General features: G+C 50.8%; 1 protein-coding gene across 2 annotated transcripts; it reads left to right on the top strand.

Moving 5' to 3' along the window:
- Window positions 1-25565, top strand: haus4 (HAUS augmin-like complex, subunit 4). Of its 2 annotated transcripts, XM_063060078.1 has the most exons (10): window positions 54-163; window positions 2813-3027; window positions 3489-3628; window positions 10357-10488; window positions 11345-11488; window positions 11847-11943; window positions 14189-14334; window positions 14766-14896; window positions 15862-15930; window positions 16338-25562. In XM_063060078.1, exons 2-10 carry the CDS (start codon window positions 2874-2876, stop codon window positions 16534-16536), a joined length of 1212 nt encoding a protein of 403 aa, XP_062916148.1. In that variant the 5' UTR covers window positions 54-163; window positions 2813-2873; the 3' UTR covers window positions 16537-25562. The 2 variants fall into 2 exon arrangements, with proteins under 2 accessions (XP_062916149.1, XP_062916148.1); XM_063060079.1 differs by lacking the exon at window positions 2813-3027 and having other exon boundaries at window positions 1-163; window positions 16338-25565.
- The last annotated feature ends 1082 nt before the right edge of the window (window positions 25566-26647 follow it).

Raw genomic sequence — 26647 nt, 5'->3', positions numbered from 1 at the left:
AATGGAAGCTCTTAAATGTCAGGCGAAGGAATTCACACAAGACAGCTGGATGACGCAGGCGCCTGTAAATTTAGTCCTTGCCCATTGTTGGGGGTTTTCAGTGTGAATAAACATCACACTGGGAGAGACAGATATCCTTCAGCTGTCTGGGAGTTTCATGAGGGTGGGTACAGCAGGAACAAAGAGAAGGCGACATATGGGACAGAGGCAGGGAAGGAAAAATGGGGAGAGGCAGAGGTGGAAGGGAGAAGGTGTGGGGCAGGAGGGATGAGGGATGGAGAGGGAGGAGGGGTTGGAGAAAGAGAGGAGTGAGAAAGGCAGTGATGGGAAGGCCAGTGAATAAGTGTGGAGAGGAGAGAGCGAGGGAGGAGGAGTGGAGGGGAGAGAGGGAAAGGAGGAGGAGAGAAAGGGGAGTGAGGGGAGGAGGAGAGAGGATGGGGGAGACAGAGGAGGAGAGAGGTGGGAGAAGAGAGGAGAAGACAGGAGGTGAAAGAGGGAAGGAGAGAGAGAAGAGGGAAAAGGGGAAAGAGCAGAAAGAGAGGAGGAGGGGAAAGGGGAGAGAGGAGGAAAGAAAGGAGGAGAGTGTGGGAGAAGGAGAAGAAGGTGGAGCGTGAGTTGGGAGGAGAGGATGAGGGGAAAGGGAAGGGGAGTGAGAGAGAGTTGGGGGACAGGAGAGAGAGGACAAGAAAGGAATGGGGAGAGAGGAGGGAGGAGGGTAAAAGGGAGGGGAGAGAGGGGAGGGAAGTAAAGGGGGAGGAGAGAGGGAGAGGGGATAGGATGGGTTGGGAGAACGGAAAGGGGAGAGAGCAGGGAGGAGTGGAGGGGAGAAGGCAAGAGAGGGGTGGATGAGAGGCAGAGAGAGGGGAGGAGGGGAATGGGAGGGACAGGGGGATGGGAAAGGGGAGAGAGAGGAGGGGTGGGAGTGAGAGAGGAGGGGAGGGGATGTACAGAGAGGAGGAGGGAAGGGGAAGAGAGAAGCAGGGGAGAGAGACTGAGAGGTGGAGAGAGGGAGGGAAAGGGGAGAGAGAGAGGAGGGGTGGGAGTGAGAGAGGAGGGGGGAACAGGAGAGGGAGAGAGACAGTCAGAGAGTGGGGGGACAGGAGAAAGAGGGGAAGAGGAGAGAGAGCAGAGGAGGAGAAAGGTGGAGAGAGAGAATGGGGGGACAGGAGAGAGACAGAGGAGGGGAAAGGGGAGTGAGTGGGGAACAGAGGAAAAGGGGAGGGGGGAGGGGAACAGGGGAGGTAGGGGAGAGGAAAAGGGGAGGGAAGAGAGGGGAGAGGATGGAATGGGATGGGACAGGAGAGGGGACAGTGGGTGAGGAGGGGAAAGGAGAGGTACAGGGGAGAAGGGGAAGGGGAGAGGGAAGAGGAGGGGGCAGGAGGAATAATTGAGAGGGGGAGAGAGGAGGGGGAGAGGTGGAGAGGAGAAGAGGGTGGATGGGAGTGAGACAGCAGGAGGGGACGGGAAAGGGGAAAGGGGAGAGAGAGAGGGGGGAGGGGATGTGAGAAAGAGAGGGGGAGGAGGGGGATGTGAGAGAGAGAGGGGGAGGAGGGGGATGTGAGAGAGAGGGGGGGGATGGGAGAGGGAGAGAGAGGGATGAGGGGGTATGGGGGAAGGGAGAGAGAGAGGAGGGGGAAGGGAGAAGAGGGGGATGGGAGGGAGGGAGAGAGAGGGAAGGAGACGGGAGGGAGAGGGAGGAGGGTGGACGGGAGGGAGAGGGAGGAGGGTGGACGGGAGGGAGAGGGAGGAGGGTGGACGGGAGGGAGAGGGAGGAGGGTGGACGGGAGGGAGAGAGAGGAGGGGGAAAGGGGGGAGAGAGAGGAGGGGGTCGGGGGGGAGAGAGAGGAGGGGGTCAGGAGGGAAAGAGAGAGAGGAGGGGGGATGGGAGGGAGAGGAGGGGGATGTGGGGGGGGACAGGAGAGGGAGAGAGAGGGATGAGGGGGTATGGGGAAGGGAGAGAGAGAGGAGGGGGACGGGAGGGAGGGAGAGGAGGGGGACGGGAGGGAGAGGAGGGGGAAGGGAGGGGGAAGGGAGGGGGAGGGGAGGGAGGGAGAGAGAGGAGGGGGACGGGAGGGAGGGAGAGAGAGGAGGGGGATGGGAGGGAGGGAGAGAGAGGAGGGGGACGGGAGGGAGGGAGAGAGAGGAGGGGGACGGGAGGGAGGGAGAGAGAGGAGGGGGAAGGGAGGGAGGAGAGAGAGGAGGGGACGGGAGGGAGGGAGGGAGAGGAGGGGGACGGGAGGGAGGGAGGGAGAGGTGGGGGACGGGAGGCAGGGAGGGAGAGAGAGGAGGGGGACGGGAGGGAGGGAGAGGAGGGAGACGGGAGGGAGGGAGAGAGAGGAGGGAGACGGGAGGGAGGGAGAGAGAGGAGGGAGACGGGAGGGAGGGAGAGAGAGGAGGGAGACGGGAGGGAGGGAGAGAGAGGAGGGGGACGGGAGGGAGAGAGAGGAGGGGGACGGGAGGGAGAGGAGGGGGACGGGAGGGAGGGAGGGAGAGGAGGGGGACGGGAGGGAGGGAGGGAGAGGAGGGGACGGGAGGGAGGGAGGGAGAGGAGGGGGACGGGAGGAGAGAGAGGAGGGGGACGGGAGGAGAGAGAGGAGGGGGACGGGGCGAGGGAGAACGGGAGAATGACAGTGGATTGGAGGTTGATAGACCATAGGAGGACGAGACGAAGGAGATGAGGTGGGGTCGGGGGCTCGCATCCGCGCAGTGAGCCAGTATGAGCCAGTGCCCGGCGGCCAAAGGTGACAGCTTTGACGACAGGGACCCGCCCTAACCCCCTTCCCCCGCCACCGATCCCGTTTCTCTTCTCTAGCTCCGGACCCCCGCCACGACGGAGTGCGGTTGGTCCTCCTGCAAGCGCGGGCCATCCCGTGATGCCGCGGGCCGCAGGAGGCGGCGCTCTGGGCCCGGAGCCCCGCCCGGTCATCCCGGCGGCGCGGGGAGTCCCGGCGCGCACCGCGCTCCTTCGAACGGGCCGTGACGGCGCGAGGATGGAGGGCGCGAGCGGGGAGCAGCTGTGTCACGCGGGTAAACGGGCGGGGCCTCGCCGGGGGTTGGGGGGGGGAGAGAGATCACTATCAAGACCTTCGTACGTGCACTTGACCCCTGACCCCTCCTCAGATCATCCATGCACGACCTCTGACCAATCCCTGGATCTTATGACATTGACCTCTTACCGACCCTGAGTCCCCTGCCCTTGACCTGTGATCAATCCCGGACTGACGGCCAGATCCTCTGAGATTGATCTACAGCCTACCTCAGGATCTCCTGACTTTGACCTCTGGTTGACTCCTGGATCCCCTGACACTGATCTTTGACCTGCCCCTATATCCCCTGTCCTTGACCTCCAACCACTCCCAGGATCTCCTAACACTGACCTCCATCTGCCCCCCATCCCCCAGAAGTCAGTTTGCAGGTTGGGCAGCAGGGCTTTTCCCTTGGAAGTGCTGACCACCTTCCCTACCCCTCCCCTCTCTCTCGCCCCACAGTCTCCCAGTGCGTGCCCCACCTCAACCTGTCGGCCAAGGAGCTGGCCAGTCACCCCAAGTTTTCCCGGCTGCTGCTGTCGCTTACCGACCGCCTCGACCGGACCGGGCTCAGCCTGTCGCTCAAGAGGGACCTGGAGAGGGTGAGTCTCGGGGGCCCGTTGTCCCGAGGGTGGGGAATCCAGAATGAGAGGGTAGAGTTTTACGATGAGATGGGAGAGAGTTCACAGGGATCTGAGGGGCAACTTTTTCGTCCAAGGTACTTGGACAGGGTCACGGATAGGAAAGATTCAGAGGGATCTGGGTCAAACACGAACAGAAAAGACTGGTTTAGATGGGAATCTGGGCCAGAAGGGAGCAGTTGGGCTGAAGGGCCTGTTTCTATGCAGTGTGACTCTGTGACTCGGTGATCTGCCTCCTCTCCTCCACCCACCACCTCCCGTCACCCCACTCCCTGTTCTGAGCCCATTCCTTCCAACCTACCTCCACCGTTCTTTCCTCCCCCCATTCTGTCTGTGGGGTCACACAGGTCACAGGTCACGGAGACAGGCCCTTCGTCCCGACTCACCCATGCTAGCCAAGGTTCTAGTCTAGGCTTTATCAAATTCTGGTTGGGCTGCTTCTGGAGTACTGCATTCAGTTCCGGTTGCCCCGTGACAGGAAGGGTGTGGATGCTCACCAGATGCTATTGGATTAGAGAGCAGAAGCTTCAGGGAGAGGCTGGACAAACTTGGGTTGTTTTCTCTGGAACAGTGGAGGCTGAGGGGAGACCTGATCGAGGTTTATCAGTGAAACCCCCAGTTTCCTTGGCTGCGTAAGTCTCGGGAAAACACCCTCCGGTCCCACTGAACTCGTGAGATTGAGACAGCTCTCACACCCCAAACCCCGGTTTGTGTGGGTGCTGTGTCATTTGCTACCCCATTACAAATTAATGCTACCTTGTTACAAATTGAAGACATTTGGACAGTGGTGCTAGAAACCTTGTGAATCCCGTAGAATTTTTTCTATTTCTGCAAAAATCTGACTTAAAAGATGTTCGGATCTTCACCTAGATAAAGAGAACCCAATTAAATAAATAACACAAAATATTACACTTTTTCATTTGTTTATTGAGAAAAAATATCCAATATTACATGTATTTGTTGTCAAAAGTATGTGAACCTTTGCTTTCAGTAACTGGTGTGACCCCCTTGTACAGCAATAACTTTCAATCAAACGTTTCTGGTAACTTTCCTGCACATCGGCTTGGAGGAATTTTAGGCCATTCCTCCTTACAAAACTGCTTCAACTCTGGGATGTTGGTGGGCTTCCTTGCCTGAACTGCTTCCTTCAGGTCCTTCCACAACATTTCCATAGGATTAAGGTCAGAAATTTGACTCGGCCATGCCCAAGCACAAATTTTCTCCTCTTTAATCCATTCTGATCATTGTCTTGTTGCATTATCCAACTTCTATTAAGCTTCAGGTGACGGACTGCTACCCTGGCATTCTCCTGTAAAAGGTTCTTATACAATTTTGAATTCGTTGTTCCCTCAACAATTGTCAGCTGTCCAGGCCCTGGCAGCAAAGCAGCCCCAAACCATGATGCTCCTTCCACCATGCTGTGTGATGTGGGAGCTGGTGGATCCCATTGTGGTTTCAGGTGACCACATCTGCAGCAAGTGTTGGCTGCTCGAGGAACTCGGGCTCAAAGTTGATGACCTGGAATCTGAGCTTCAAACACTGCGGCACATCAGGGGAGGGGGAGAGTTACCTGGATTCTCTGTTTCAGGAGGTAGTCACACCCATTAGATTAGCTGCCTCAAATTCGGTCTGTGGTCAGGGACAAGAGGGTGTGACTGCGAGTGAGGCGGGTAGTGGGATCCAAGAGACAGTGCTGGAGGAGCCTCAGCCCTCGAGCTTGTCCAGCAGGTCTGAGATTCTTGCTCCCTGTGTGGATGAGAGTGGGAGCTGTAGGAAGGATGAGGAACTTAACTGTGGCACCGTAGTTCAGGGCGCCATTCAAGAGAGATGTAGTGGTAACTGGGGATAGTGCAGTCAGGGGAATGGACAGAGCTCACTGTCGTGAGGATAGAGCGTCCCAAATATGTTACCTGCCTGGTGCCCAGGTTCGGGACACCTTATCTGACCTGCAGAGGAGTTTGCAGTGGGAGAGGAAAGATACGGTTGTCGCGATTCATGTGGGCATCAACGACATTGGTAGAACGAGGAAAGAGGTTCTGCTGAGGGAATTTGAGCAGCTAGGGACTAAATTAAAGAGCAGAACCAGAAAGGTTGCAATCTCTAGATTAGGAGTAATCTCTGGATTTGAGATTAGGAATAATAAAGGGAAAAAAATCACTGGTGGGAGTTATCTATTGGCCACGGAGTAATAACATTACAGTGACACAGGCAATAAACAGAAATATCTCAGGCACGTAGGAATGGAACAGCAACTATCATGGGGGACTTTAACTTGCACATAGATTGGGTGAATCAAGTTGGGCGAGGCAGTCTTGAGGAGGACTTCAAAGAATGCATCCGTGATAGCATCTCAAACAGCATGTTACTGAACCTACAAGGGAATGTGCTATCTTAGATCTGGTCCTGTGCAATGAGACGGGTAAAATTACCTTGTAGTTAGGTATCCTCTTGGAAAGAGTGATCACACAAATGAAGTATATTTGTTGACATGCCAAATCTCTTCAAGCTCCTAATAAAGTACCCAGCACGTCTTTAGGGAGCGGCGTCTCAGAAAGGCAGCATCCATTATTAAGAAACTCCAGCACCCAGGACGTGCCCTTTTCTCAATGTTACCATCAGGTAGGAGGTACAGAAGCCTGAAGGCACACACTCAGCGATTCAGGAACAGCTTCTTCCCCTCTGCCATCCGATTCCTGAATGGACGTTGGAGCATTGGACACTACCTCACTTTTTTAAATATTCAGTATTTCTGTTTTTGCACATTTTAAAAAATCTATTCAATATACGTAATTGATTTACTTGTTTATTTATTATTCTGGTTTATTTTATTTATTATTTTTTTCTCTCTCTGCTAGATTATGTATTGCATTGAACTGCTGCTGCTAGGTTAACAAATTTCACGTCACATGCCGGTGATAATAAACCTGATTCTGATTCTGTAATAGTTTGATCAAAAACCAGTGTATTATGCCTAAACAGTGGAGACTACAAAGGGATGAGGGAGGATTTGGCTAGTGTAGACTGGGAACACAGGCTTATATGAGGAACAGTGGAAGGCTTTCGAAGAGATTTTTCACGGTGCTCAACAAGACTATATTCCAGTTAAACGCCAGGACAGGAAGGGTGGGGACAGCTAGCCCTGGATAACTAAGGAAATAAAAGAAGAGGTCAAACTAAAAGCTCGTGCATTCAAAGTCACCAAGAGTAGTGGGAAACTGGAAGATAGGGAAAACTTTAAAAAGCAACAAAGAGCCACTAAGCAAGCAATAAAAAAAGGGAAGATGGATTATGAAAATAAACCAGCACAAAATATAAAAATGGATAGTAAAAGTTTTTATAATTACATAAAGCAGAAAAGGGTGGCTAAAGTGAATGTAGGTCCCTTGGAGAACAAGAAGAGGGAATTGATATTGGGTGATGGGGAAATGGCCGAGGCTTTGACTAACTATTTTGTGCTGGTCTTCACGGTGGAGGACGCATCTAACATCCCAAGGAGAGATGTTATGGTTGCGATAGGAGGTAAGGACCTCGATACAATAGCTACCACTAATGAGGCAGTGCTGAGCAAACTTGTGGGCCTGAGGATAGATAAGTCCCCTGGTCCTGACGGAATGCATCCCAGGGTACTGAAAGAAATGGTAGAAGTTATAGTAGAGGCTTTGGTGATGATTTACCAAAATTCTATGGACTCTGGGTTGGGAAAATGCTTGAAGCTATCATTAAAGAAGAAACAGCGAGGCATCTGAAAAGAAGTGGATCCATCGGGCAGGCACAGCCTGGATTCAGAAAAGGCAGGTCCTGTTTGACAAACTTACCGGAGTTCTTTGAGGATATAACCAGCGCAGTGGATAGGGGGGAACAGATGGACATTATTTACTTGGGTTTCCAGAAGGCGTTCAATAAGGTGCTGCATGAAAGACTTATCCATAAGAGGAGGATGCACAGAGTTGGGGGTGATATATCAGCGTGGATAGAGAATTGGTTAACTAATAGAAAGCAGAGAGTTGGGATCCATGGGTGTTACTCTGGTTGGCAATCAGTGGTGAGCGGTGTGCTTCAGGGGTCGGTGGTGGGCCAGCAGTTGTTCACGATTTACATCAACGATCTGGAAGAGGGGACCGAGTGTAGTGTATCTAAGTTTGCTGATGATACTAAATTGAGTGGAAAAGCAAATTGTGCAGAAGATGGGGAGAGTCTGCAGAGAGATATAGATGGGTTCAGTGAGTGGGTGAGAGTCTGGCAGATGGAGTACAATGTTGGTAAATGCAAGGTCATCCACTTTGGAAGGAAAAATGAAAGAGCAGATTATTATTTAAATAGTAAAAAATTGCAGCACGCTGCTGTGCAGAGGGACTTGGGAGTGCTTGTGCGTGAATCACAAAAGGTGCAGCAGGCTATCACAAAGCCAAGTGGAATGTTGGCCTTCATTGCTTGAATTGAAGAGCAGGAAGGTTATGCTGCAACTATACAGGGTACTGGTGAGACCGCACCTGGAGTCCGTGCAGTTCTGGTCTCCTTACTTGAGGATGGATATACTGGCTTTGGAGGCAGTGCAGAGGAGGCTCACCAGGTTGATTCCAAAGATGAGGGGGTTAGACTATGAGGAGAGATTGAGTCAACTGGGACTGTACTCGTTGAAATTCAGAAGAATGAGAGGAGATCTTATGGAAACAAAATTAGGAAAAGGATAGATAAGATAGAGATACGAAAGTTGATTCCACTGGTAGATGAGACTCGAACTAGGGGACATGGCCTCAAGACTCGGGGGAGTAGATTGAGGATGGAGATGAGGAGGAACTGCTTTTCCCAGAGAGTGGTGAATCTGTGAAATCTTCTACCCAATGAAGCAGTGGAGGCTACCTCAGTAAATATAATTAAGACAAGGTTGGATAGATTTTTGCATAGTAGAGGAATTAGGGGTTATGGGGAAAGGGCAGGTAGGTGGAGATGAGTCCACGGCCAGATCAGCCATGATCTTATGGAATGGCAGAGCAGGCTCGACGGGCCAGATGGGCCTGCTCCTGCTCCTATTTCTTAACGTCCTTATGCTTCACAGTTGGGATGAGGTTTTGGTGTCGCTGTGCAGTGCCCTTTTTCCTCCAAACACAGCAGTGTTCATTTCTGCCAAAAGGTTCAACTTTTGTCTCCTTGACACACAACATTATCCCAGAAGTGTCAGAAAACATAGAAATACAGAAAACCTACAGCACAATACAGGCCCTTCAGCCCACAATGCTGTGCCGAAAATGTACTAATTTAGAAATTCCCTAGGGTTTACCCATAGCCCTCTTTTTCTAAGCTCCATGTACCGATCCAGGAGTCTCTTAAAAGACCTTATCGTATCCAAGCACCTTAAACCTGTGCCCTCCCGTGCTAGCCATTTCAGCCCTGGGAAAAAGCCTCTGACTATCCACGTGATCAATGCCTCTCATCATCTTATAATTGTTGTAGAATGTCCAGGTAGTCTTTTGCAAACTTGAGACGTGCAACAATGTTTTTTTTTGAAATGCACTGGTTTCCTCCGTGATGTCCTTCCATGAACACCATTCTTGTTCAGTGGTTTTCTTAGAGTGGACACATGAACAGAGACTTTAGCAAGTTCTAGAGATTTCTGCAGGTCTTTTGCTGTTACCTTTGGGTTCTTTTTCAGCTCCTTCAGCATTGCACGTTGTGCTGTTGGTGTGATCTTTGCAGGATGCCCACTCCGAGGGAGAGTAGCAACAGTAGTGAATTGCCTCCATTTGCAGACCATTTCTCTTGCTGTGGACTGATGAACACTCGGGGCTTCAGAAATGCTTTTGTAACCTTTTCCAGCTTCATACATCTCTACAATTCTTCCAAGGTCCTCTGAAAGTTATTCTTATCAAGGCACTGTGCACATAAACAGATCTTTCTTGAGAAGAGCAGGTTCTGTCAGTAACCTGATTTTGTGTGTCTTTTTTATAGGGCAGGGCACTCCTACAACCCACACCTCCAATCTCATCTCACTGATTGGAACGCCTGACTCCGATTAGCTTTTGTAGAAGGCATTACCCCAGAGGTTCACATGCTTTTCCCGACAAATTCATGTAATATTAGATTATTGTTCTCAATAAACAAATGAACTAGTATATTGTTTTCTTGTGTCATTTATTTGATTGGGTTCTCTTTATCTAGTTTTAGGACTTACATGATGATCTGATCACATGTTAGATCATGTTTATGCAGAAATAGAGAAAATTCCGCAGGGCTCACAAACTTTCCAACACCACTGTATTTTTAAGGTTTATTTTATTTATTGAGATACAGCGTGGAATAGACCCTTCCAGCCCTTTGAGCCGAGCCGCCCGGCAGTCCCCCAATGAAATCCTGGGCCAATCACGGGACAGTTTACAATGACCAGCCGTTATGTCTTTGACTGTGGGAGGAAACTGGAGCACCCGGAGGAAACCCGCGCAGTCACGGGGGAACGTGCGAACTCCTTACAGGCAGTGGCGGGAATTGAACCCCGGTCTCTTGTACTGTAAACCGCTGAGCTGACCACTTGCAGCTCGTGTAGGGAAGGGTTAGAGGGCTACCGGCCAAACGCAGGCAAGTGGGACTGGTCCGGATTGGGAATCGCCGTCGACACTGATGGGTTGGGCCGAGGGGCTTGTCTCCGTGCTAGGTGACTCCGTGCCTACCCGCCCTCCCTCCCTCTCTCCCTCCAGGCCAGTGGGGATCTCAGGGCGCGCAGATGGCAGTGGCTGGCAGCGGAGGCGCTGGAGAGGACGGTGGAGGAGCTGGCGGCCGAGCGACATGCAGCTCACGCTGAGAAGGCTCCAAATCGGGAGGACCAGCAGGTGAGGTGCACAGGAAGAGACCACTGGGTGATGGGGGGCAGGTAAAACAGTTTATTTATTGTCTTGTACTGTTGTACAGTGAGAACATGCATCATTACACAGTGCACTGAGTTAGAACAAGGTAAAATGGTGACAGAATGCAGAATCACAACTTCAGAGAGAGTACAGTGCGGGCAAACAATAAGGTGCAAGATCATAATGGGGTAGAGTGAGGTCAAGAGGCCGTCTTAGTATACCCGGGAACCATTCATTTGTCTTAAAACTGTGGTGCACAGCCTGGTGGTATGTGCTTACAGTCTTTTGTATCTTCTGCCCAATTTGGGGGGGGTAGAGAGAATTTCAGAGGTGGCTGGGGTCTTTCATTATGCTGGCCACTTGACTCAGGCAGAGAGAAGTGCAGATGGTTTATGGAGGGGAGGCTGGTTTCCATGATGTGCTGAGCTCTGTCCAACACCCTCTGCATTGTCCTGCGGTCACAGGCAGAGCAGCTACCGCACCGGGCTGTGGTGCATCCGATCAGACGCTTTCTGTGGCCCTTTGATACAATTGGCGAGGGCCACTGGGAGCAGGCTGGGTTTCTTCCGCCTCCTGAGGAAGTCGAGGGGTTGGTGAGCTTTCTTGGCCATGACATCAGTGTGGTTGGACCAGGACAGCCTATTGGTGGTGTTGACTTCCAGGCACTTGAAGCGCTCAGCCCTGTCGAACTCAGCACTGTAGCTGTAGCTCAGCATCATATGCACCGGCCCCTTTCCTGAATTCAGTGCCTAGCTCTTAGTGTGGAGGGGTGCCGGTCGACTACAGTCACCCCAAGTACAATGTGCCTTACTCCCTCTCGATGCTCCTGTGTCTGCCACAGTTCCTGGAGACTCTGGAGCAGTGCTGGGCACTGGGGCGATGCCGGAGGGGGCTGGACATGAGGACGGAGCTGACTGAGGACCCCCAACCCCCATTGCTTGGCCTGCGAAAGGACCACTTGAACGAGCTGCAGCCTGGGACCAAGGTGAGAATTCGACCCCTTCCTCTTTCCTGCTCTTCTCTTTCTCCCCCCAACACACTTACACGGACACTCTCTCTCTCTCTCTCCAACTCTCTGTCTGTCCCCAACGTTCTCTCATTTTCTCTCTCTCCCTCTCTCCCTCCCTCCCCCCTCCTTCCCCCTCTCCCCCTCCTTCCCCCTCTCCCTCTCCTTCCCCTCTCCCTCTCCTTCCCCTCTCCCCCTCCTTCCTCCTCTCCCCTTCCTTCCCACTCTCCCCCTCCTTCCCCCTCTCCCCCTCCCCTCCCACTCTCCCTCCCCTTCCCCCTCCCCCTCTCTTCCCCATCTGTCTCCTCAAGGTTTAACCCTTGTTCTGCTGGTGCAGGAGGTTCTGGCGATGAGGCGACGCCTGGTGACTGAAGTGGAACAGCGACTGGTGCGGCAGTGTGTGGAACTCCTCACCTATGTCTGGCCGCAGTATGGTGAGTGTGGGAGGACTGTCTCAACTTCTCTGTCTCCAGCGCCAAAGACAGTGTATCTACTGAATTTTACAGGATGAAGGGTCTTGGCCTGGAACAACTCTTTCCTCCACAGATGCTTCCTTACCTGCTGAGTTCCTCCTGCATTCTGTGTGTGTTGTTTGGGGCAGGGAGGAGGAAGGGACTCCCCAAGATAGGCACACCGTGTGGTTCATACAGGACCCTATCAATTCTCTGCCTTAGATACTACCAGTGACTTGGCCTCCACTGCCCGCTGTGATGGCAAATTCCATAAATTCACCACCCTCTGACTGAAGAAATCACTCTCATCTCAGCTCTAACGAGACGTCCTCCTTTTCTGAGCCCATGTCCCTGGAGCCTGCGTACTCCCGCACTGTTGCACATTTCAGAGCATTCTCTTCAAGTTCAAGTTTATCGTCATTCAACTGTAACCGAAAGGGAACTCTCTTGTGCATAGAGGGTTAGGTGCACCAAGTTCCTGGGCGTTCACATCACGGACGACCTCACCTGGTCCCTCAACATCACCTTCCTGAATAAGGAGGCACAGCAGTGTCTCCATTTCCTGAGGAAGCGAAGCCCCCTGCTCCCTCCAACTGAGTTTTACAGGAGCACCAATGAGAGCATCCTGCCGAGCTGCATCTCCATCTGCTATGGGAACATCAGGCCGGAATGGCGGGGAGGGATGTGCCCGTGATTTATTAGGCAGAGTCGCGACTCTCTTCAAGTCCTGGGAGGGAGCAATCAGAAACTGATATATTATCACTGTTTTGTAGGATATGGACAATACAAAAAATCTGAGGCACCAAGGGGACTTGGGAGACCTCGTGCAGGATTCCCTGAAGGTTAATCTGCAGGCTGAGTTGGCAGTGAGGAAGGCAAATGCAATGTTAGCTTTTATTTTGAGAGGACTAGAATATAAAAGCAAGGGTGTAATGCTGAGTCTTTAGAAAGCACTGGTGAGGCCTCACTTGAAGTGTTGTGAGCAGTTTTGGGTCCCTTTATCTTAGAAAGGATGTGCTGATAGTGGAGAGAGTTCAAAGGAGGTTCATGAAGATGAAGAGCGTTGAATGGCTCTGGGCCTGTATTCACTAGAATTCAGAAGAATGAGGGGTGACCTCATTGAAACCTATCGAATGGTGAAAACCCTGGACAGAGTGAACGTGGAGAGGATGTTTCCTATGGTGGGAGAGTCTAGGACCAGAGGACACAGCCTCAGGATAGAGGGGCAAGGAGATGAGGAGGAATTTCTATAGCCAGAGAGTGATGAATCTGTGGAATTCTTTGCCACAGGTGGCTGTGGAGGCCAAGTCTTTATGTATATTTAAGGCAGAGGTTGATAGTCTCTTGATTAGCCAGGGCACGAAGGGATACAGAGATTGGGGCTGAGAGGAAAATTGGCTCAGCCATGATGAAATGGCAGATCAGACTCGGTGGGCCAGGTGGCCTAGTTCTGCTCCTCTACCTTATTTATGAAATCTCTTGTTTTGTGGCAGCTCTGCAGTGCAAAGACATAAGAATGGCTATAAATCAGAAAACAGTGCAGATAAAGGATAATGAGGTAGAGTTTATGGATTCACGGCCCGCTCAAATATCTGATGGCAGAGGGGGAGAAGCTGTTCCTGAATCGTTGAGTGTGGGTCTTCAGGCTCCCGTACCCCCTCCTGATAAAGGGCATTTCCCGGATGGCGATGGTCCTTGGTAATGTCCCAGCGTGTTAGGATCAGATGTTGACCCCACCCCCCCAGGAATGCCAGGTTGCTCCCTATTTCCATCTTGCTTGCCTTCATCAGTTAGGGCATTGAGCATAAAACTGTCCAGGAAACAGTATGAAACTCTAGTCAGGCTGCATCGGGAGCATTGTATGCAATTCTGGTCACCCCATTACAGGAAGGGTGTGGGGGCTTCGGACAGGGTTCAGAAGAGGTTCACCAGGGCACTGCCTGGGTTAGAGGGCGTGAGCTATGAGGAGAGTTTGGACAAATTTGGATTGCTTTCTCAAGCAGACAGGAGACCTGAGAGAGGCAGAGAGTAGACAGCCAGCACCTCTCCTGTAATCGAAATGTCTAATACCAGAGAACATGCATTGAAGGTGAGAGGGGGAGAATTTCAAAGGCAATGTGAGGGGCACGTTTTTGCACACAGGGAGTAGTGGGAGCCTGAGTTGGTGGTGGAAGCAGAATTGATGACATCTCCCTGAGTTAACTACCTCCCTCCCTCCCTCGCTCAGATGGAGAGAGCCCAGGAGTGGTGCTGGCGCGTGGACGGGAGCTGGTGGAGTGGATCCAGGCAGAGGAACTCCGAGTTGATGGCCTAATGCAGCAGGACCAGTTCAACCAGGCAGCCATCAGCAGGCAGATGGTGGCATGTCTCACGGTGAGGAATGGCCCGGAGCCTTTACTCCCAGCTCTTCTCTCCCATCCCCTTCCATATCTCTACCTCCATTTCCCACTCTCCTCCCCCATCTACCCCTTCCATCTCTCTCCTCCCTCCTCCACAATCACTCCTCCTCCATCTCCCCACTCTCCTCCCTGTCTACCTCTTAAATTTCTAACTAATTCGCCTTTTCCCCCTTTACACACCCCTACCCACTCACTCTCCCCCTCCCCTTTCCTCCTCCCCTCTCCTCTCCATCTCCCCCTCTCCCTCCCCCCTCCCTCTCCCCTCCCCCCTCCCCCTCTCCTCCCCCCTCCCCCTCTCCTCCCCCTCCCCCTCTCCCTCCCCCCCTCCCTCTCCCTCCCCCCTCCCCCTCTCCTCCTCCTCCCCTCTCCCGCCCTCACTCTCTCTCCTCCCTGCCCCTGTCCCAGGTGCTGATGCGTTGCTACGAGCTCCTTCGGACCCTGACGGAGACCCACCGACTGGACTGCCAGCCGTTACTTGACCAGTCCCTCCTGGAGTACCTGAAGTTGAAGAGACAGATGATGTTCAGCAAGCTGCGGTGAGTTGGAAGGAGAGCGGGGCAGGAGGGAGGGGAGGGGAGGGGGGATGAGAATGTAGGCGGTGGGAGTTCCACAACAGGTGGAGTGTGCATCACTCCGACGCGGTGGATGTAGAGTGCGTGGACTTGCTGCACCCAAGCGGAGGAGAGCATTCTCTGATACAGGGTGCCCTCTAAACGGATGCACCCCACACGGAATGTCCTCTCGAGGGAACTCCCCAGATAGGGAGCATTCATCGTGAGGGAGCACCACAGATGGAGACCTACAAAGGAAGATCCCTACTGAGGGATTCCCCGCAGCCGTTTTCCCCCGAACTTCCCAATCCATGAAGGATTGTCTCTCCCCTTGAGGGATCTCTCTGCTTCTGTCGAAACCAACTGTTTGGGATGTCCTCACACTCTCTCCTCCCATCAGGGATCTTCACTTCTCCAACTTGCCCTTGAGGGATCTCCCACTCCCTCCCCCCATGAAGGATCTTACCCCCTTTACGGATCTCATCACCTTCTCCCGTGGTGATGGATCTCCCCACTGTCTACGTATGAGGGATCTTCTCAGATGCCCCCAGTGAGAAATCTCTATCTCCCTGTGTGGGGTCTTAACTATTTCTAACATACGGGTATCCAACCACGTCCGCCTTCCTTGTGAGGGATCTCCCCTGTTTCTATTACTCCCATGCTGCAGCTCCCCAGTTGTCACCCCATGAGGGATCTCCCCAACATCCCTCCTGAGGGATTTCGCCTACATTCACCGTTGAGGGATCCACTCACTTCCCCATGAGGAAGCTCCCCCCACATCTGCCTACTTGTGAGGGATTCCTCCCACTGTCCTCATGAGGAAACCCCCCGACTTGTGTCCCCAGCCCCACCCATCCACGATGGATTCCCCCCCCGACCCCCGCATCCGTCTGTTCATGAGGGATCTCGCCATGACCATCCCCTTCTCTCCCCCCCCCCCCCAACTACAGGTTACTGAGACTAGAGGTCCATCAGGAGATGTTCAACAGAGACGTGGTGGGAGCTCACCGGACCATCAGGTAGGGTTGGGGGAGGGGGATCTCAGTCTGGGGTGGTGGGGAGGAGGGGGAGGATAGAGGGGGTGTCAGGAGAGAGGAGGGGAAGGGAAGAGGGGGCTGAAGAGTTAGGGGGGAGAGGACAGCGGGTAGAAGAAGGAGTTGGTGGAAGGTTGTGAGAGGGGCAGTGGGGGAGGAAAGGGGTGGAGAGGGGGACAGAGATGGTTGTAGGGGATTGTCGGGGGTGATTGGGTTGATCCCCTGTTGGGGGAGTAGTGGGAGAGGTCCGACGTGGGGAGTAGGAAGTGACTAGACCGTGCCCTCTCTCTTCCCCACAACACAGGAACAGGAGGGAGGGCAATGGGGTGGGAAGGGTGACGCGTCTTTGTTGCAGGCTCTAACGTTTCCCTTCCCTCCCTCCTCCCCTCCAGGGAACTGCTGCAGGAAGCACTGTCGCTACAGGAGGCTCGGCTCGGCCCCACGATGGGGCAACTGGATCTGTTCCGCCAGCTGGGCCCCGAGTTCGAGGACCTGGTCCAGGAATACAACCGGCTGCTAGGGCGCCTTGAACACAAGCGGTGGGCCCTGAACAATTTCAGCGAGACCCTGGGGAACGGGGGGAGTGGCTAGGGCAGGGAGCAATTAAAAAACTGCACCTCACCCCGTCTCCATTCTGTGTGCTGGCCAAGGGAGGTGTGACACTTCCACTGGATTGGTCCATGCAATCTGCATCCGATACATTTCCTCTTCCCCACTGTGCCCCCCCCATCTACAATTCGGTCCCAGCCTATATCTGTATTCTATATAACCTCAACCCTCAGCCCCTCTCCCAAACTCTGGATCAGATCCAAGCCTCTAACTCTTTTCCGGGGATCTGTTATTCTGTATACAAACCCACTAAATCCCTGTAATTTGTATATAAGATCTCCCCCTCCACCACCGATACCCCCACCAGCACCCAATTGATAGCTAGCATGCCATTGGCTGGTACAGTCCGGCGCTCCACCAATTGCAGGACGGCAGAGCCCCGTCGCCTGGCGCAGGATGACGTAGACAGGGTCAGAGAGGTACGTGGCCAGCAGCTGGTTGTTCACCTGCAGGAAGGTGAGGCCCTGTGGAGGGAGGGAGGTCCTGGTTACTGACGGCCCAGGTCCACAAGGGGACACTCCCCACTAAGTGGGGTTAGTCCAGGCACCCCACAGCCACCACATTACTTTACTGCCATCAAGATAAGTAGAGACTTTTTTTTTTATTAAGTGCAATTGTGAACAATAGCCAAATCAGAAATGCTGATCAAGTCAACTAGTTCCCAGAGAGAACTCTGATAGGCCAGTCAGATGGTTCACTGCTGCTCAGCGACAGAACACAAAAAAATCATATGTACAATTAAGAAACATTAAAGAATAGTAGAAATACTGGAGTCATGATGATCATGATGAAGTCTGCTGGAGAGAGACACTTATACACATGCTGTCCTCCATAATTCAAAGAGATTGAAGGATAAGGTTGCAGGGTGACAAAACACGGCAGGAGCACTTGGAACTAAAAACTAATCCCTACCGGAAGAAAACAGCACCTGTTCTTTCCGCTCTGTTCTCCAGCAGTTTAAGGACTAAGTTCAGCCGGAACATAACTCACAAGTGCTCTTGGAAGTCAGGAATTAACCCTACCTGCCAACAACCAAGCATTGCCATCCTGGTCCCCTTCATGATAGCTTATGAAGAAGCCTGTGACTTCCCTCCCAGAGATGATAGGTGTTTGTGCACTCGACTCTTGAAGGCTTGGTCCCCATCGTCGCAGATGTTTCCAACCACAGCATCTGGAAGGCTATTCCAGATTCTGATAGCACAGTGAAGGAAACTTCTATCCAGTGTGTAGGTTCTTGCATCAGGCACAGGAACAGCATGAGCAGGCATAGATAAACTTAGATAGATAGACATACTTTATTGATCCCGAGGGAAATTGGGTTTTGTTACAGTTGCACCAACCAAGAATAGAGTATAAATATAGCAATATAAAACCATAATAATTAAATAATAATATGTAAATTATGCCAGATGGAAATAAGTTCAGGACCAGACTATTGGCTCAGGGTGTCTGACCCTCCAAGGGAGGAGTTGTAAAGTTTGATGGCCACAGGTAGGAATGACTTCCTATGACGCTCTGTGTTGCATCTCGGTGGAATGAGTCTCTGGCTGAATGTACTCCTGTGCCCAACCAGTACATTATGTAGTGGATGGGAGACATTGTCCAAGATGGCATGCAACTTGGACAGCATCCTCTTTGATCGTGTGGTGCGCCGTCTCTCATGAGATGAAGGCAGCATGGCGCGAAGGTCTGCAGGGCTGTGGCTGGTGGGCATTTTGTATAGCACAGCAACCTGTCGTCTGTGGTGTAAGCTACTGACGGCTAGCTTCTCACGAGCTGTGGCTTCATCTGCACCTATAATCCTGAGAGCCTTTCTTTGAGTGGAATCAAGCTGGCCGAGGACACTCTGTGAGGCATTCATCCATGATAAGCAGGCATACTCCATGATACTTCGTACCCGGGCTTTGTAAACCATGGCTCTGCCCTCTTTGTCTAGTTTGGATGCTGCTTTCTGCAGAGCTCCAAGCCTTGTTTGAAATAGTAGAAAGATGTTTATCCCACACCAACTTGCTGTCAATATTAACACTAAGGATTACTAGCTCCTTCTTTAAATCCAGCTTGCAGTTCCCAAAATGCAGATCGGGGTTAGATGGATTCCTCTTCCTAGACATCACCATCACCTTGCACTTAGTAGGCTCAAAGGTGACATTCCAGTCGCCTGCCCAGGCTTTCATCCTGTCAAGATCCCTATTCAGGCCTCCTGCCGCTGTATCACTCTCTCCTGCTCTAATTGGTGCAAATAGTGTGGAGTCGTCAGTGTACAGGTATAGCTCGTTACTGCATGCATCAACCAAGTCGTCAATAAAGATGGAAAACAGAAGTGGCCCAAGTATTGAACCCTGTGGTACAGATGCATTGATGGTTGAAGAATCAGGAGCCTGACTTTGATGGTCCGTCCGTGAAGGTAGCTCTGCAGCCATCTAGGCAGCTTTCAGATATTCCTTTGGATCTCAGCTTAACTCAGAGTCCATTAAGCCAGACCTTGTCAAATGCTCCTTTGATATCCAGGGCTATGAGACACACTTCTCCACCTTTGTCTAAGAAGGTGTTCCACGTTTGAGGTAAGGTGGTGAGGAGATCGGCTGTACTGTGATCAGGTCTAAATCCATACTGCCTACTTGACATAGATTGAAGTGTGCTCATTGTTTTCAGAGGAGCATAATCACACTCAGTGGCCACCTTGTTAGGTACAGTGCCATGCAAAAGTTTGGGCACCCCAAGGGATTCGAGCTCTCAGATAATTTTTACCAAAGGTCTCAGACCTTTATTAGCTTGTTAGGGCTATGGCTTGTTCACAGTCATCATTAGGAAAGGCCAGGTGATGCAAATTTCAAAGCTTTATAAATACCCTGACTCCTCAAACCTTGTCCCAACAGTCAGCAGCCATGGGCTCCTCTGAACAGCTGCCTAGCACTCTGAAAATTAAAATAATTGATGCCCACAAAGCAGGAAAAGGCTTTCAGAAGATAGTAAAGCATTTTCAGGTTATCGATTCCAAAGGGAATTACAGTGTCACAGTAACATTACAAGGGCACAGATAAATAAATATTAGGAGAGTAGTAAGAAAGAATTTTTAAAAAGTTGCTTTAAAAATAAGATGTACAAGATTTACAGGATCTACAAGCCCGGTGTATGGGGGAGCACGCCCCACTGTGTGGTTAGATTAGTCTGTGCACTCCATATCACCTTACCCTCCACCCCCCACCCCATGTAGGTGGATGGGATGAGACACTACATGTGTACCAACCCTGATGCATTTAAGCTCTGCCATATCCCTCTCAACCTTTCCTATACCTATCCCTGTCCAAATGGGTTTTATATGTAATTGTACCTGCTTCTGCCACTTCCCCTTTTCATATACCCATCACCCTCTATCTGAGTGATAGACCTACCTCTGAGGTCCCCTATTGAATCTCTTCCCTCTCACCTTAAACCCATTTTAGATTCCCCAGGGGGTGGAGAGACTGTGACTGTCCACCAGAAGGAGAAATCAATCGATGTTGGTTCCATCAGGTTGGAGGCTACCCGGATGCTGCTCCTCCAACCTGAGGGTGGCCTCATCTCGCCACAGGAGGAGGCCCGTGGTCTGACATGTCGGGACGGGAATGGGAATCAGAATTACAACTCTCCACCTCAGCTATGCCCCTCGTGTTCTATGAACTTCTTTCGGTTCTCCCCTCAGCCTCCCTCACTTCAGGAAAAACTGTCCCAGTTTGTCCCGTCTCTCCTTATGACCGAAGCCCTCCAGTCTGGGCAACATCTTCTCTGCACTCTCTCCAGCTTAAACCACATCCTTCCTATAGCTGGGTACAGTTCTGCAAGAACAGCTGTAACGTAGCATCCCAAATCCTGTACTCAGTGCTGTGATGAAAGCCAGCGTACCAAATGCCTTCACCACTCTGTCACCACTTTCAAGGAACCATGTACCTGCACTTCTAGGTAAATTGTCACATAGCCAGAGTCTTGCAGTGCTGTCCATACAGATCAATTCATTACACGGTGCACAGAGTTAAAACAATAACAGAATGCAGATTGAAGTGTACGGAGAAAATATAGTGAAGGCAGATAAAAGTTGCAAGGCCTTAATGAGGTAGATTTTGAGGTCAAGAGTCCATCTTATACAAGAGGTCTCAAGCGGGGCAGAAACAGACCTTGAGCCTGGTAGTACGTGCTTTCAGGCTTTTGCCAACGGGGGGAGAAGATGAATGTTGTTTTTTTTTATTATGCTGGCTACTTTACCAAGTCAGAAGTATAGGCGGTGTCCCTAGAGGGGAGGCTTGTTTCCTGCAAGCGCAACTCTCTGTAGGTTCTTGTCAGGGTATACAAATCTGCCATGCATGTGTTTTCCAGGCACCCCCTACTCTCTGTAATAATGAAAAAAAGAGCTTGCCCCACACACTTCCTTTAAATCCCCCCCCCTCACCTTAAACCCATGCCCTCTAGTAATTGATATTTCTCCCCTGGGGTAAAGGACTCTGTCCACTGTATCTGTTATAAACCTCATCCAGGTCTCTGGATCTTTACTCTCTGACCTGTCCTCACGGCTGCATTGTGTATGTGTGTGTGTCTGTCTACACTGCTGTCTCCAGTCAGCGGGAACCCCGGAGATTTTGATAGCGGGGCATTCAGGGGTGATAAATTCATTTAATGTTATGTTCAATGTACACCCATAGAACATTGAACAATATGGCAAAGAAACAGGCAATTCTGCCCATGAAGTTGTGCCAAACTAATTAAATATCAAAGTGAACCAATCCCTTCTGTCTACACAAAGTCCATATCCCTCCATTCTCTGTATGTTGATGTGCTCTCTCATATATGCCTCCACCTCCCCGGCAGCATATTCCAGACACCCATCACTCTCTGCTCTGCTCACCTCCCGCCTACTCTATGTATGCCTCTCATAACCTTATAAACCTCTATCAGGTCTCCCTTCAGCATCTCCTTGTAGCTCCTGCCCTCTAATCCGGGTAGCATCCTGGTGAGCCTCTTCTGCACCCTCTCCAAAGCCTTCACATCCTTCCTGTAACGGGGTGACCAGAACTGAATGCAATACTCCAGAAGCAGTCCGGCCGCAGTTTTATTAAAGCTGAAACATTTTTGGAGTTAGCTGCCTACGTACAGGGTGACAAATTCAGATGCACACCTGGTGCTCACGAGGAGGGATTTGTGGGGAGTTTCTGTCGGGAATGTGATCTGGACATCTGACCCGGTTTGGATTAATCAGTGACCTTGTTGACGAGGTTCTCCCAGGTATCAGCGATCTTGATCAAACTGTACATTGCTTCTGCAGAGTGAAGGTCAGAACCATGGGCCGTGGTTGCTGGAACGTAGGTGGAACAGGCACAGGAGGAGGCCACAGACTAACACAGCACTGAAACAGGACCTTCCATCCAACCTATCCATTCCCATCAAAGCCAATCACATTTCACCCTTGTCCCTTTCCTATCTATGATTCTGTCCAAGTGCCTTTTGAATGTACCTGCCTCAACACTTATTCCAGCAGCTCGTTCCATATGCAGACCACCCCCTGGGTGAAGAAGTTGCCCCTCAGGTTTCTAGTCAATCTCTCCCCTCTCACCTTAAGCTCTGAGGGAAAAAAAAAGTGTGCATTTTCTTTCCTATGCCCCTTATGATTTGAGCCTGTCCGGTCTCGTTATAACTCAGTCCCTTGAGTCCTGGCAACATCGCTTTAAATCACCTCAGCACTCTCTCCAGCTTAATAGTAAGAAGGCGACCAAAACTGAACATAATACTCCCAAGTGTGGCCTCACCAGTGTCTCTTGCCACTGGAATATAACGTCCCAACTCATTGCCCTGACATATGATGGACGGTGTGCCAAACACCCTCTTCACCACTTGGTCTAACTGTGACGCCACTTTGGGAAACCATATACCTGTCCCTGTACCCTTGAGTCCCTCTGTTCCCCAGGGCCCTGCCATGGCCTACCCTGGTTTCAATTCCCGAAACATCTCGCGTTGCGCTTATCTGGGTCAAACACAGATATCGGCCCGACGGCCCAACCAGTCCATGGTTCCCAACCAGCTAGACGTAGTTTCCTGCACTTGACCCAGACCCCACCCCTCCATGCACCTGGGTGCTTTGGTGGTACAACCACTTTTGGCAGCTCGTTCCATCCGCGTGAAAAAGTTGTCATTCAGAGCCCTTTTAAATCTTTCCGCTCTCACCCTAAATCTATGCCCCCCCCCTTGTTATGGACTTCCCTATCTCAAGGGAGGGACTGTTCCTGTCCACCCTATCTATGCCTCCTGATTTTAAACACTCTGTAAGGTTGCTCCTCATTTTCCTTTATTCCATGGACGAAAGACCTGCCCAACCTCTCACTATAACTCGGGACCTCTAGTCCTGGCAATGTCCTTGTAGATCTCTACACTCTTTCCAGTTTAACCACATCTTTCCTATGACAGGGCAGCCGAAAGACTACAGAGTATTGCAAGTCTCAGCAATTACCTTTACTACTGCAATGTAAAGTTAATGTACAATGCTAATATTAATGCAACACAATAAACCAACTTACAACGTACAAATGGTTTTTTTAGTGTAATATTAAGCCAGGTACAGTGAAAAACTTGTCTTGCATACTGTCCAAACAAAGAATATTGCACAATATAGGTCAGTTGTGGATATGGGCTGAGAAATGGCAGATGGAGTTTAACCCAGATTAATATGAGGTGTAGCACCTCGGTAGGACAAATGCAAGGAGACAGTACACTGTTAGGGGCAAGACCTTTAACAGTGTTGCTGAGTAGAGAGATCATGGGGTCCAAGTTCATAGCTCATTGAAAGTGGTTCATAGGAGGTTAAGAAGGCTTATGGAATGCTTGCTTTTATTAGACGAGGCATTACATTCAGAAATCAAGAGATAATCTCTGGTTAGGCCCCATCTGAGGTATTATGTACAGCTTTGGTCCCTCCACTATAGGAGCCTTTGGAGAGGGTGCAGAAGAGGTTTAACAGGATGCTTCTGGTTGAGAGGGTATATGTTGTCATGAGAGGCTGGATAAACTTGGGTTGTTTCCTCTGGAGTGGCCGAGGGGAGATCGGATAAGGGTTTACAAGATCATGAGAGGCGGAGATAGAGTAGACTAAGAGTATCTTTTTTCCCCAGGGTAGAAGTGTCTAATACCACAGCGCATGTATTGAAGGTGAGAGGGGAGGAAGTTCAAAGGGAATGTGAGGGGTAAATTTTTGACTCAGTGGTGGATGCCTGGTATGGTGGTAGAGGCAAATACATTAGAGGCTTTTAAGAGATGTTTGGATAGGCACATGAATATTAGGAGGATGGAGGGATATGGACATTGTGAAGGTAAGAGGGATTAGTTTTTTAAAAATTTATTTTTAGCTGGTTTGGCACAATGTTGTGGCTGGAAGGGTCTGTTCCTGTTCTGTGTTCTGTGTAGATCATTTCATTACAGAGTGACTTGAAGTGGAACAATAGAAAACAACAGAATGCAGAATAAAGTTGCAGTCGCAGGGAAAGTGCAGTGCAGGTCGATAATAAGGTGCAAGGCCACCATGAGGTAGATTGTCAGGTCAAGAATCAGAAAGGGACCCTTCGGCCCATTTAGTCAATGCTGAAACCATTTAAACTGCCTGCTCCCATCAGCCTGCACTGGGACCATATCCTCCATACCCCGGCCATCCATGCATCTATCCAAACTTCTCTTAAGCGTTGAAATGGAGCTCGCAAGCACCACTTCTGCTGGCAGCTCATTCCACACTCATGACCTTCTGAGTGAAGAAGTTTCCTCTCATGTTCCCCTTAAAATTTTCACCTTTCATACTTAACCCATGACCTCCAGTTGTAGTTCTACCCACTGAGTGTCTTATAGCAGAGGTTAGAAGCTGCCCTTCAGCTTTTTTATCTTCAGCCCGGTGGAAGGGGGGAGAAGAGAGAGTGCCCAGGGTGGGAGAGGTGTCTTTTGATTATGCTGGCTGCTTTACCGAAGCAGTGAGAAGGGAGATTAATTTCCATGATGTGCTGAGCTATTCCCACAACACTCTGCAGTTTCACACACCTACCTTCTCCCCTCACCTGGTCTCACCTATCACCTGCCGGCTTGTACTCCCTTCCCTCCCCCACCTTCTTATCCTGGCTTCTACCCCCTTCATTTCCAGTCTTGATGAAGTGGCTCGGCCCAATAGATCGACTGTTTATTCCTCTCTATAGATGCAGTCTGACCTGCTGAGTTTGTGAATCTACAATTTCTTGTGGTCCCCAGCAGAACAGTAATCATACCAGGCTGTGATACATCCTGGTAGGATGGTTTCTATGGTCTATCAATAAAAACTGGTGACAGTCAACGTGAATGTGCCAACTTTCCTTAGCTTCTTGACAATGGCCTCTCCTTGCTTGGACCAGGGCAGCTCTTGGTGATGTTCACTCCTGGGCACTTGAAGCTCTCCACCTCAGCACCAAACTTCAAATTGGTTCATTTTCATCCCTGTCGAGGGAGCACTCAAGATCTCGAAGACCTCCTCAGTCCCTTGGACACTGCGCCCCTCCCTCTTCATAGATACATGGAAACACGACGTAAACTTCAATCTTCAGAAAAGTTTCAAAAATGATTCCGGAAACCAATGCAACAGGAGGAAAAGATTAATGATGGCAAAGAACACACAAAATGGTGAAGGATCTCAGCCCAAAACTTTATTCTGCTACATACCTACTGAGTTCCTCCAGCATTTTGTGTGTGTTGCTCAAGATTTTCAATATCTGCAGAATTTTTGTGCTAATTAATGGTAAAGATAATGTTGTAGAAAATTAAATAGCCAGAAATAAAATTGCAGAAAGGTGTACTGTGTTGAGACACTGGGTTTCCTTGGACAAAGGTGGGTGTTTATGCTTTGGGAGCATTCCAGGTTTCTGGCCTGGAATGGGGTGGGTCGTCCTGTGAGGGAAGGCTGGTCTGCTCCAGTTAGCAGAGGAAGAAGGAGCTGGGTCCTGACATTTCTAGAGTGGTGTGGAGAAGATGTGGGAGAAACAAGGTAAAAGGGGTGTTGCTTTTAAGACAGAGACGGGGATGGGGGTAAGGTGTTTGCTCATCACCCTTTAGAACTCAGAGGGCTGTGGGTGATAGTTCAGGCAGAGGGAGGGGGATGGAAGTTTACCGGGCGCAGCCGGAACGGGGATTAGGTTACGGTATAACTGTGTGATCATGCTAAATGGTGGGCCAAAATCCAGTAAAGGAGGATGCGAGGTGACTGGACAGAAGTACATAAGATAATAAGGGGCATAGATGGAGTGGATAGCCTGCACCTTTTCCCCAGGGCAGAAATGGCTCGTACGAGAGGGCATAATTTTAAAGTGTTTGGAGGTGTTACGAGAATACACATAAAATTAAGATGTTTGCTGGCCTGGGCTAGCATCAGTGGCATCAGCAGTTGGTCTGCCACCTGCCCTCAGGGGAAGGAGAGATAAGGAACAATGGAGCAGCGTCTGGAGATGTGTAATGAAGGGATGTGGGAGGGAGAGCTGTCTGGAGCGGCTCCCCCCTTTGAACCCTGAACTGTTTGAAGTGATGGACAGGCGATACCCCAGCAGGGGGATAAAAAGGGACAGGTTCGCTAAGACAGACACACACGCCACCCGAGGTAACGAGACCCTGGAAGCGGTGCGCTTCTCACGAGTGGGTGAGAAGTCCCGGACAACGCACAGGGTGGAAAGGTACGATCAGCGGGAACCCGGTGTGTGTCCGCCCTTGCCTGGGTGCCGGGTTCACTGCAGAGGATCGACCGCATCTGGAGGAGGGGTCACAGTCGGTGACCTCAGGTGACATCGCCAAGGACCTGCCCAAAAGCTGTTTGTGAGCCATCTCGCTGGTCTGTGAGTGAAGCTGTGCTGAATGATGAGTTGTTCCTATTCTATGTCTCTCTCCCCCCACCTTGTCCATCGCCATGGCAACGATTACTGCGAACTGAACTACAAACTGGACTGAACTTTGAGTCATTTTGAAATTGGTCATTTAACCCCTAGACAACGATAGAGCTTGATTGATGCTGTTATCTTAATTCTGTGCACATGTGTGGTTATCATTGTTGAATTGTTGCATTTATTATCCTTTCGATTAC

The sequence above is a fragment of the Mobula hypostoma genome, chromosome 10, assembly GCF_963921235.1.
Source record: "Mobula hypostoma chromosome 10, sMobHyp1.1, whole genome shotgun sequence".
Lineage (NCBI taxonomy): Eukaryota > Metazoa > Chordata > Chondrichthyes > Myliobatiformes > Myliobatidae > Mobula > Mobula hypostoma.
This window is presented reverse-complemented; position numbering and strand designations above follow the sequence as displayed.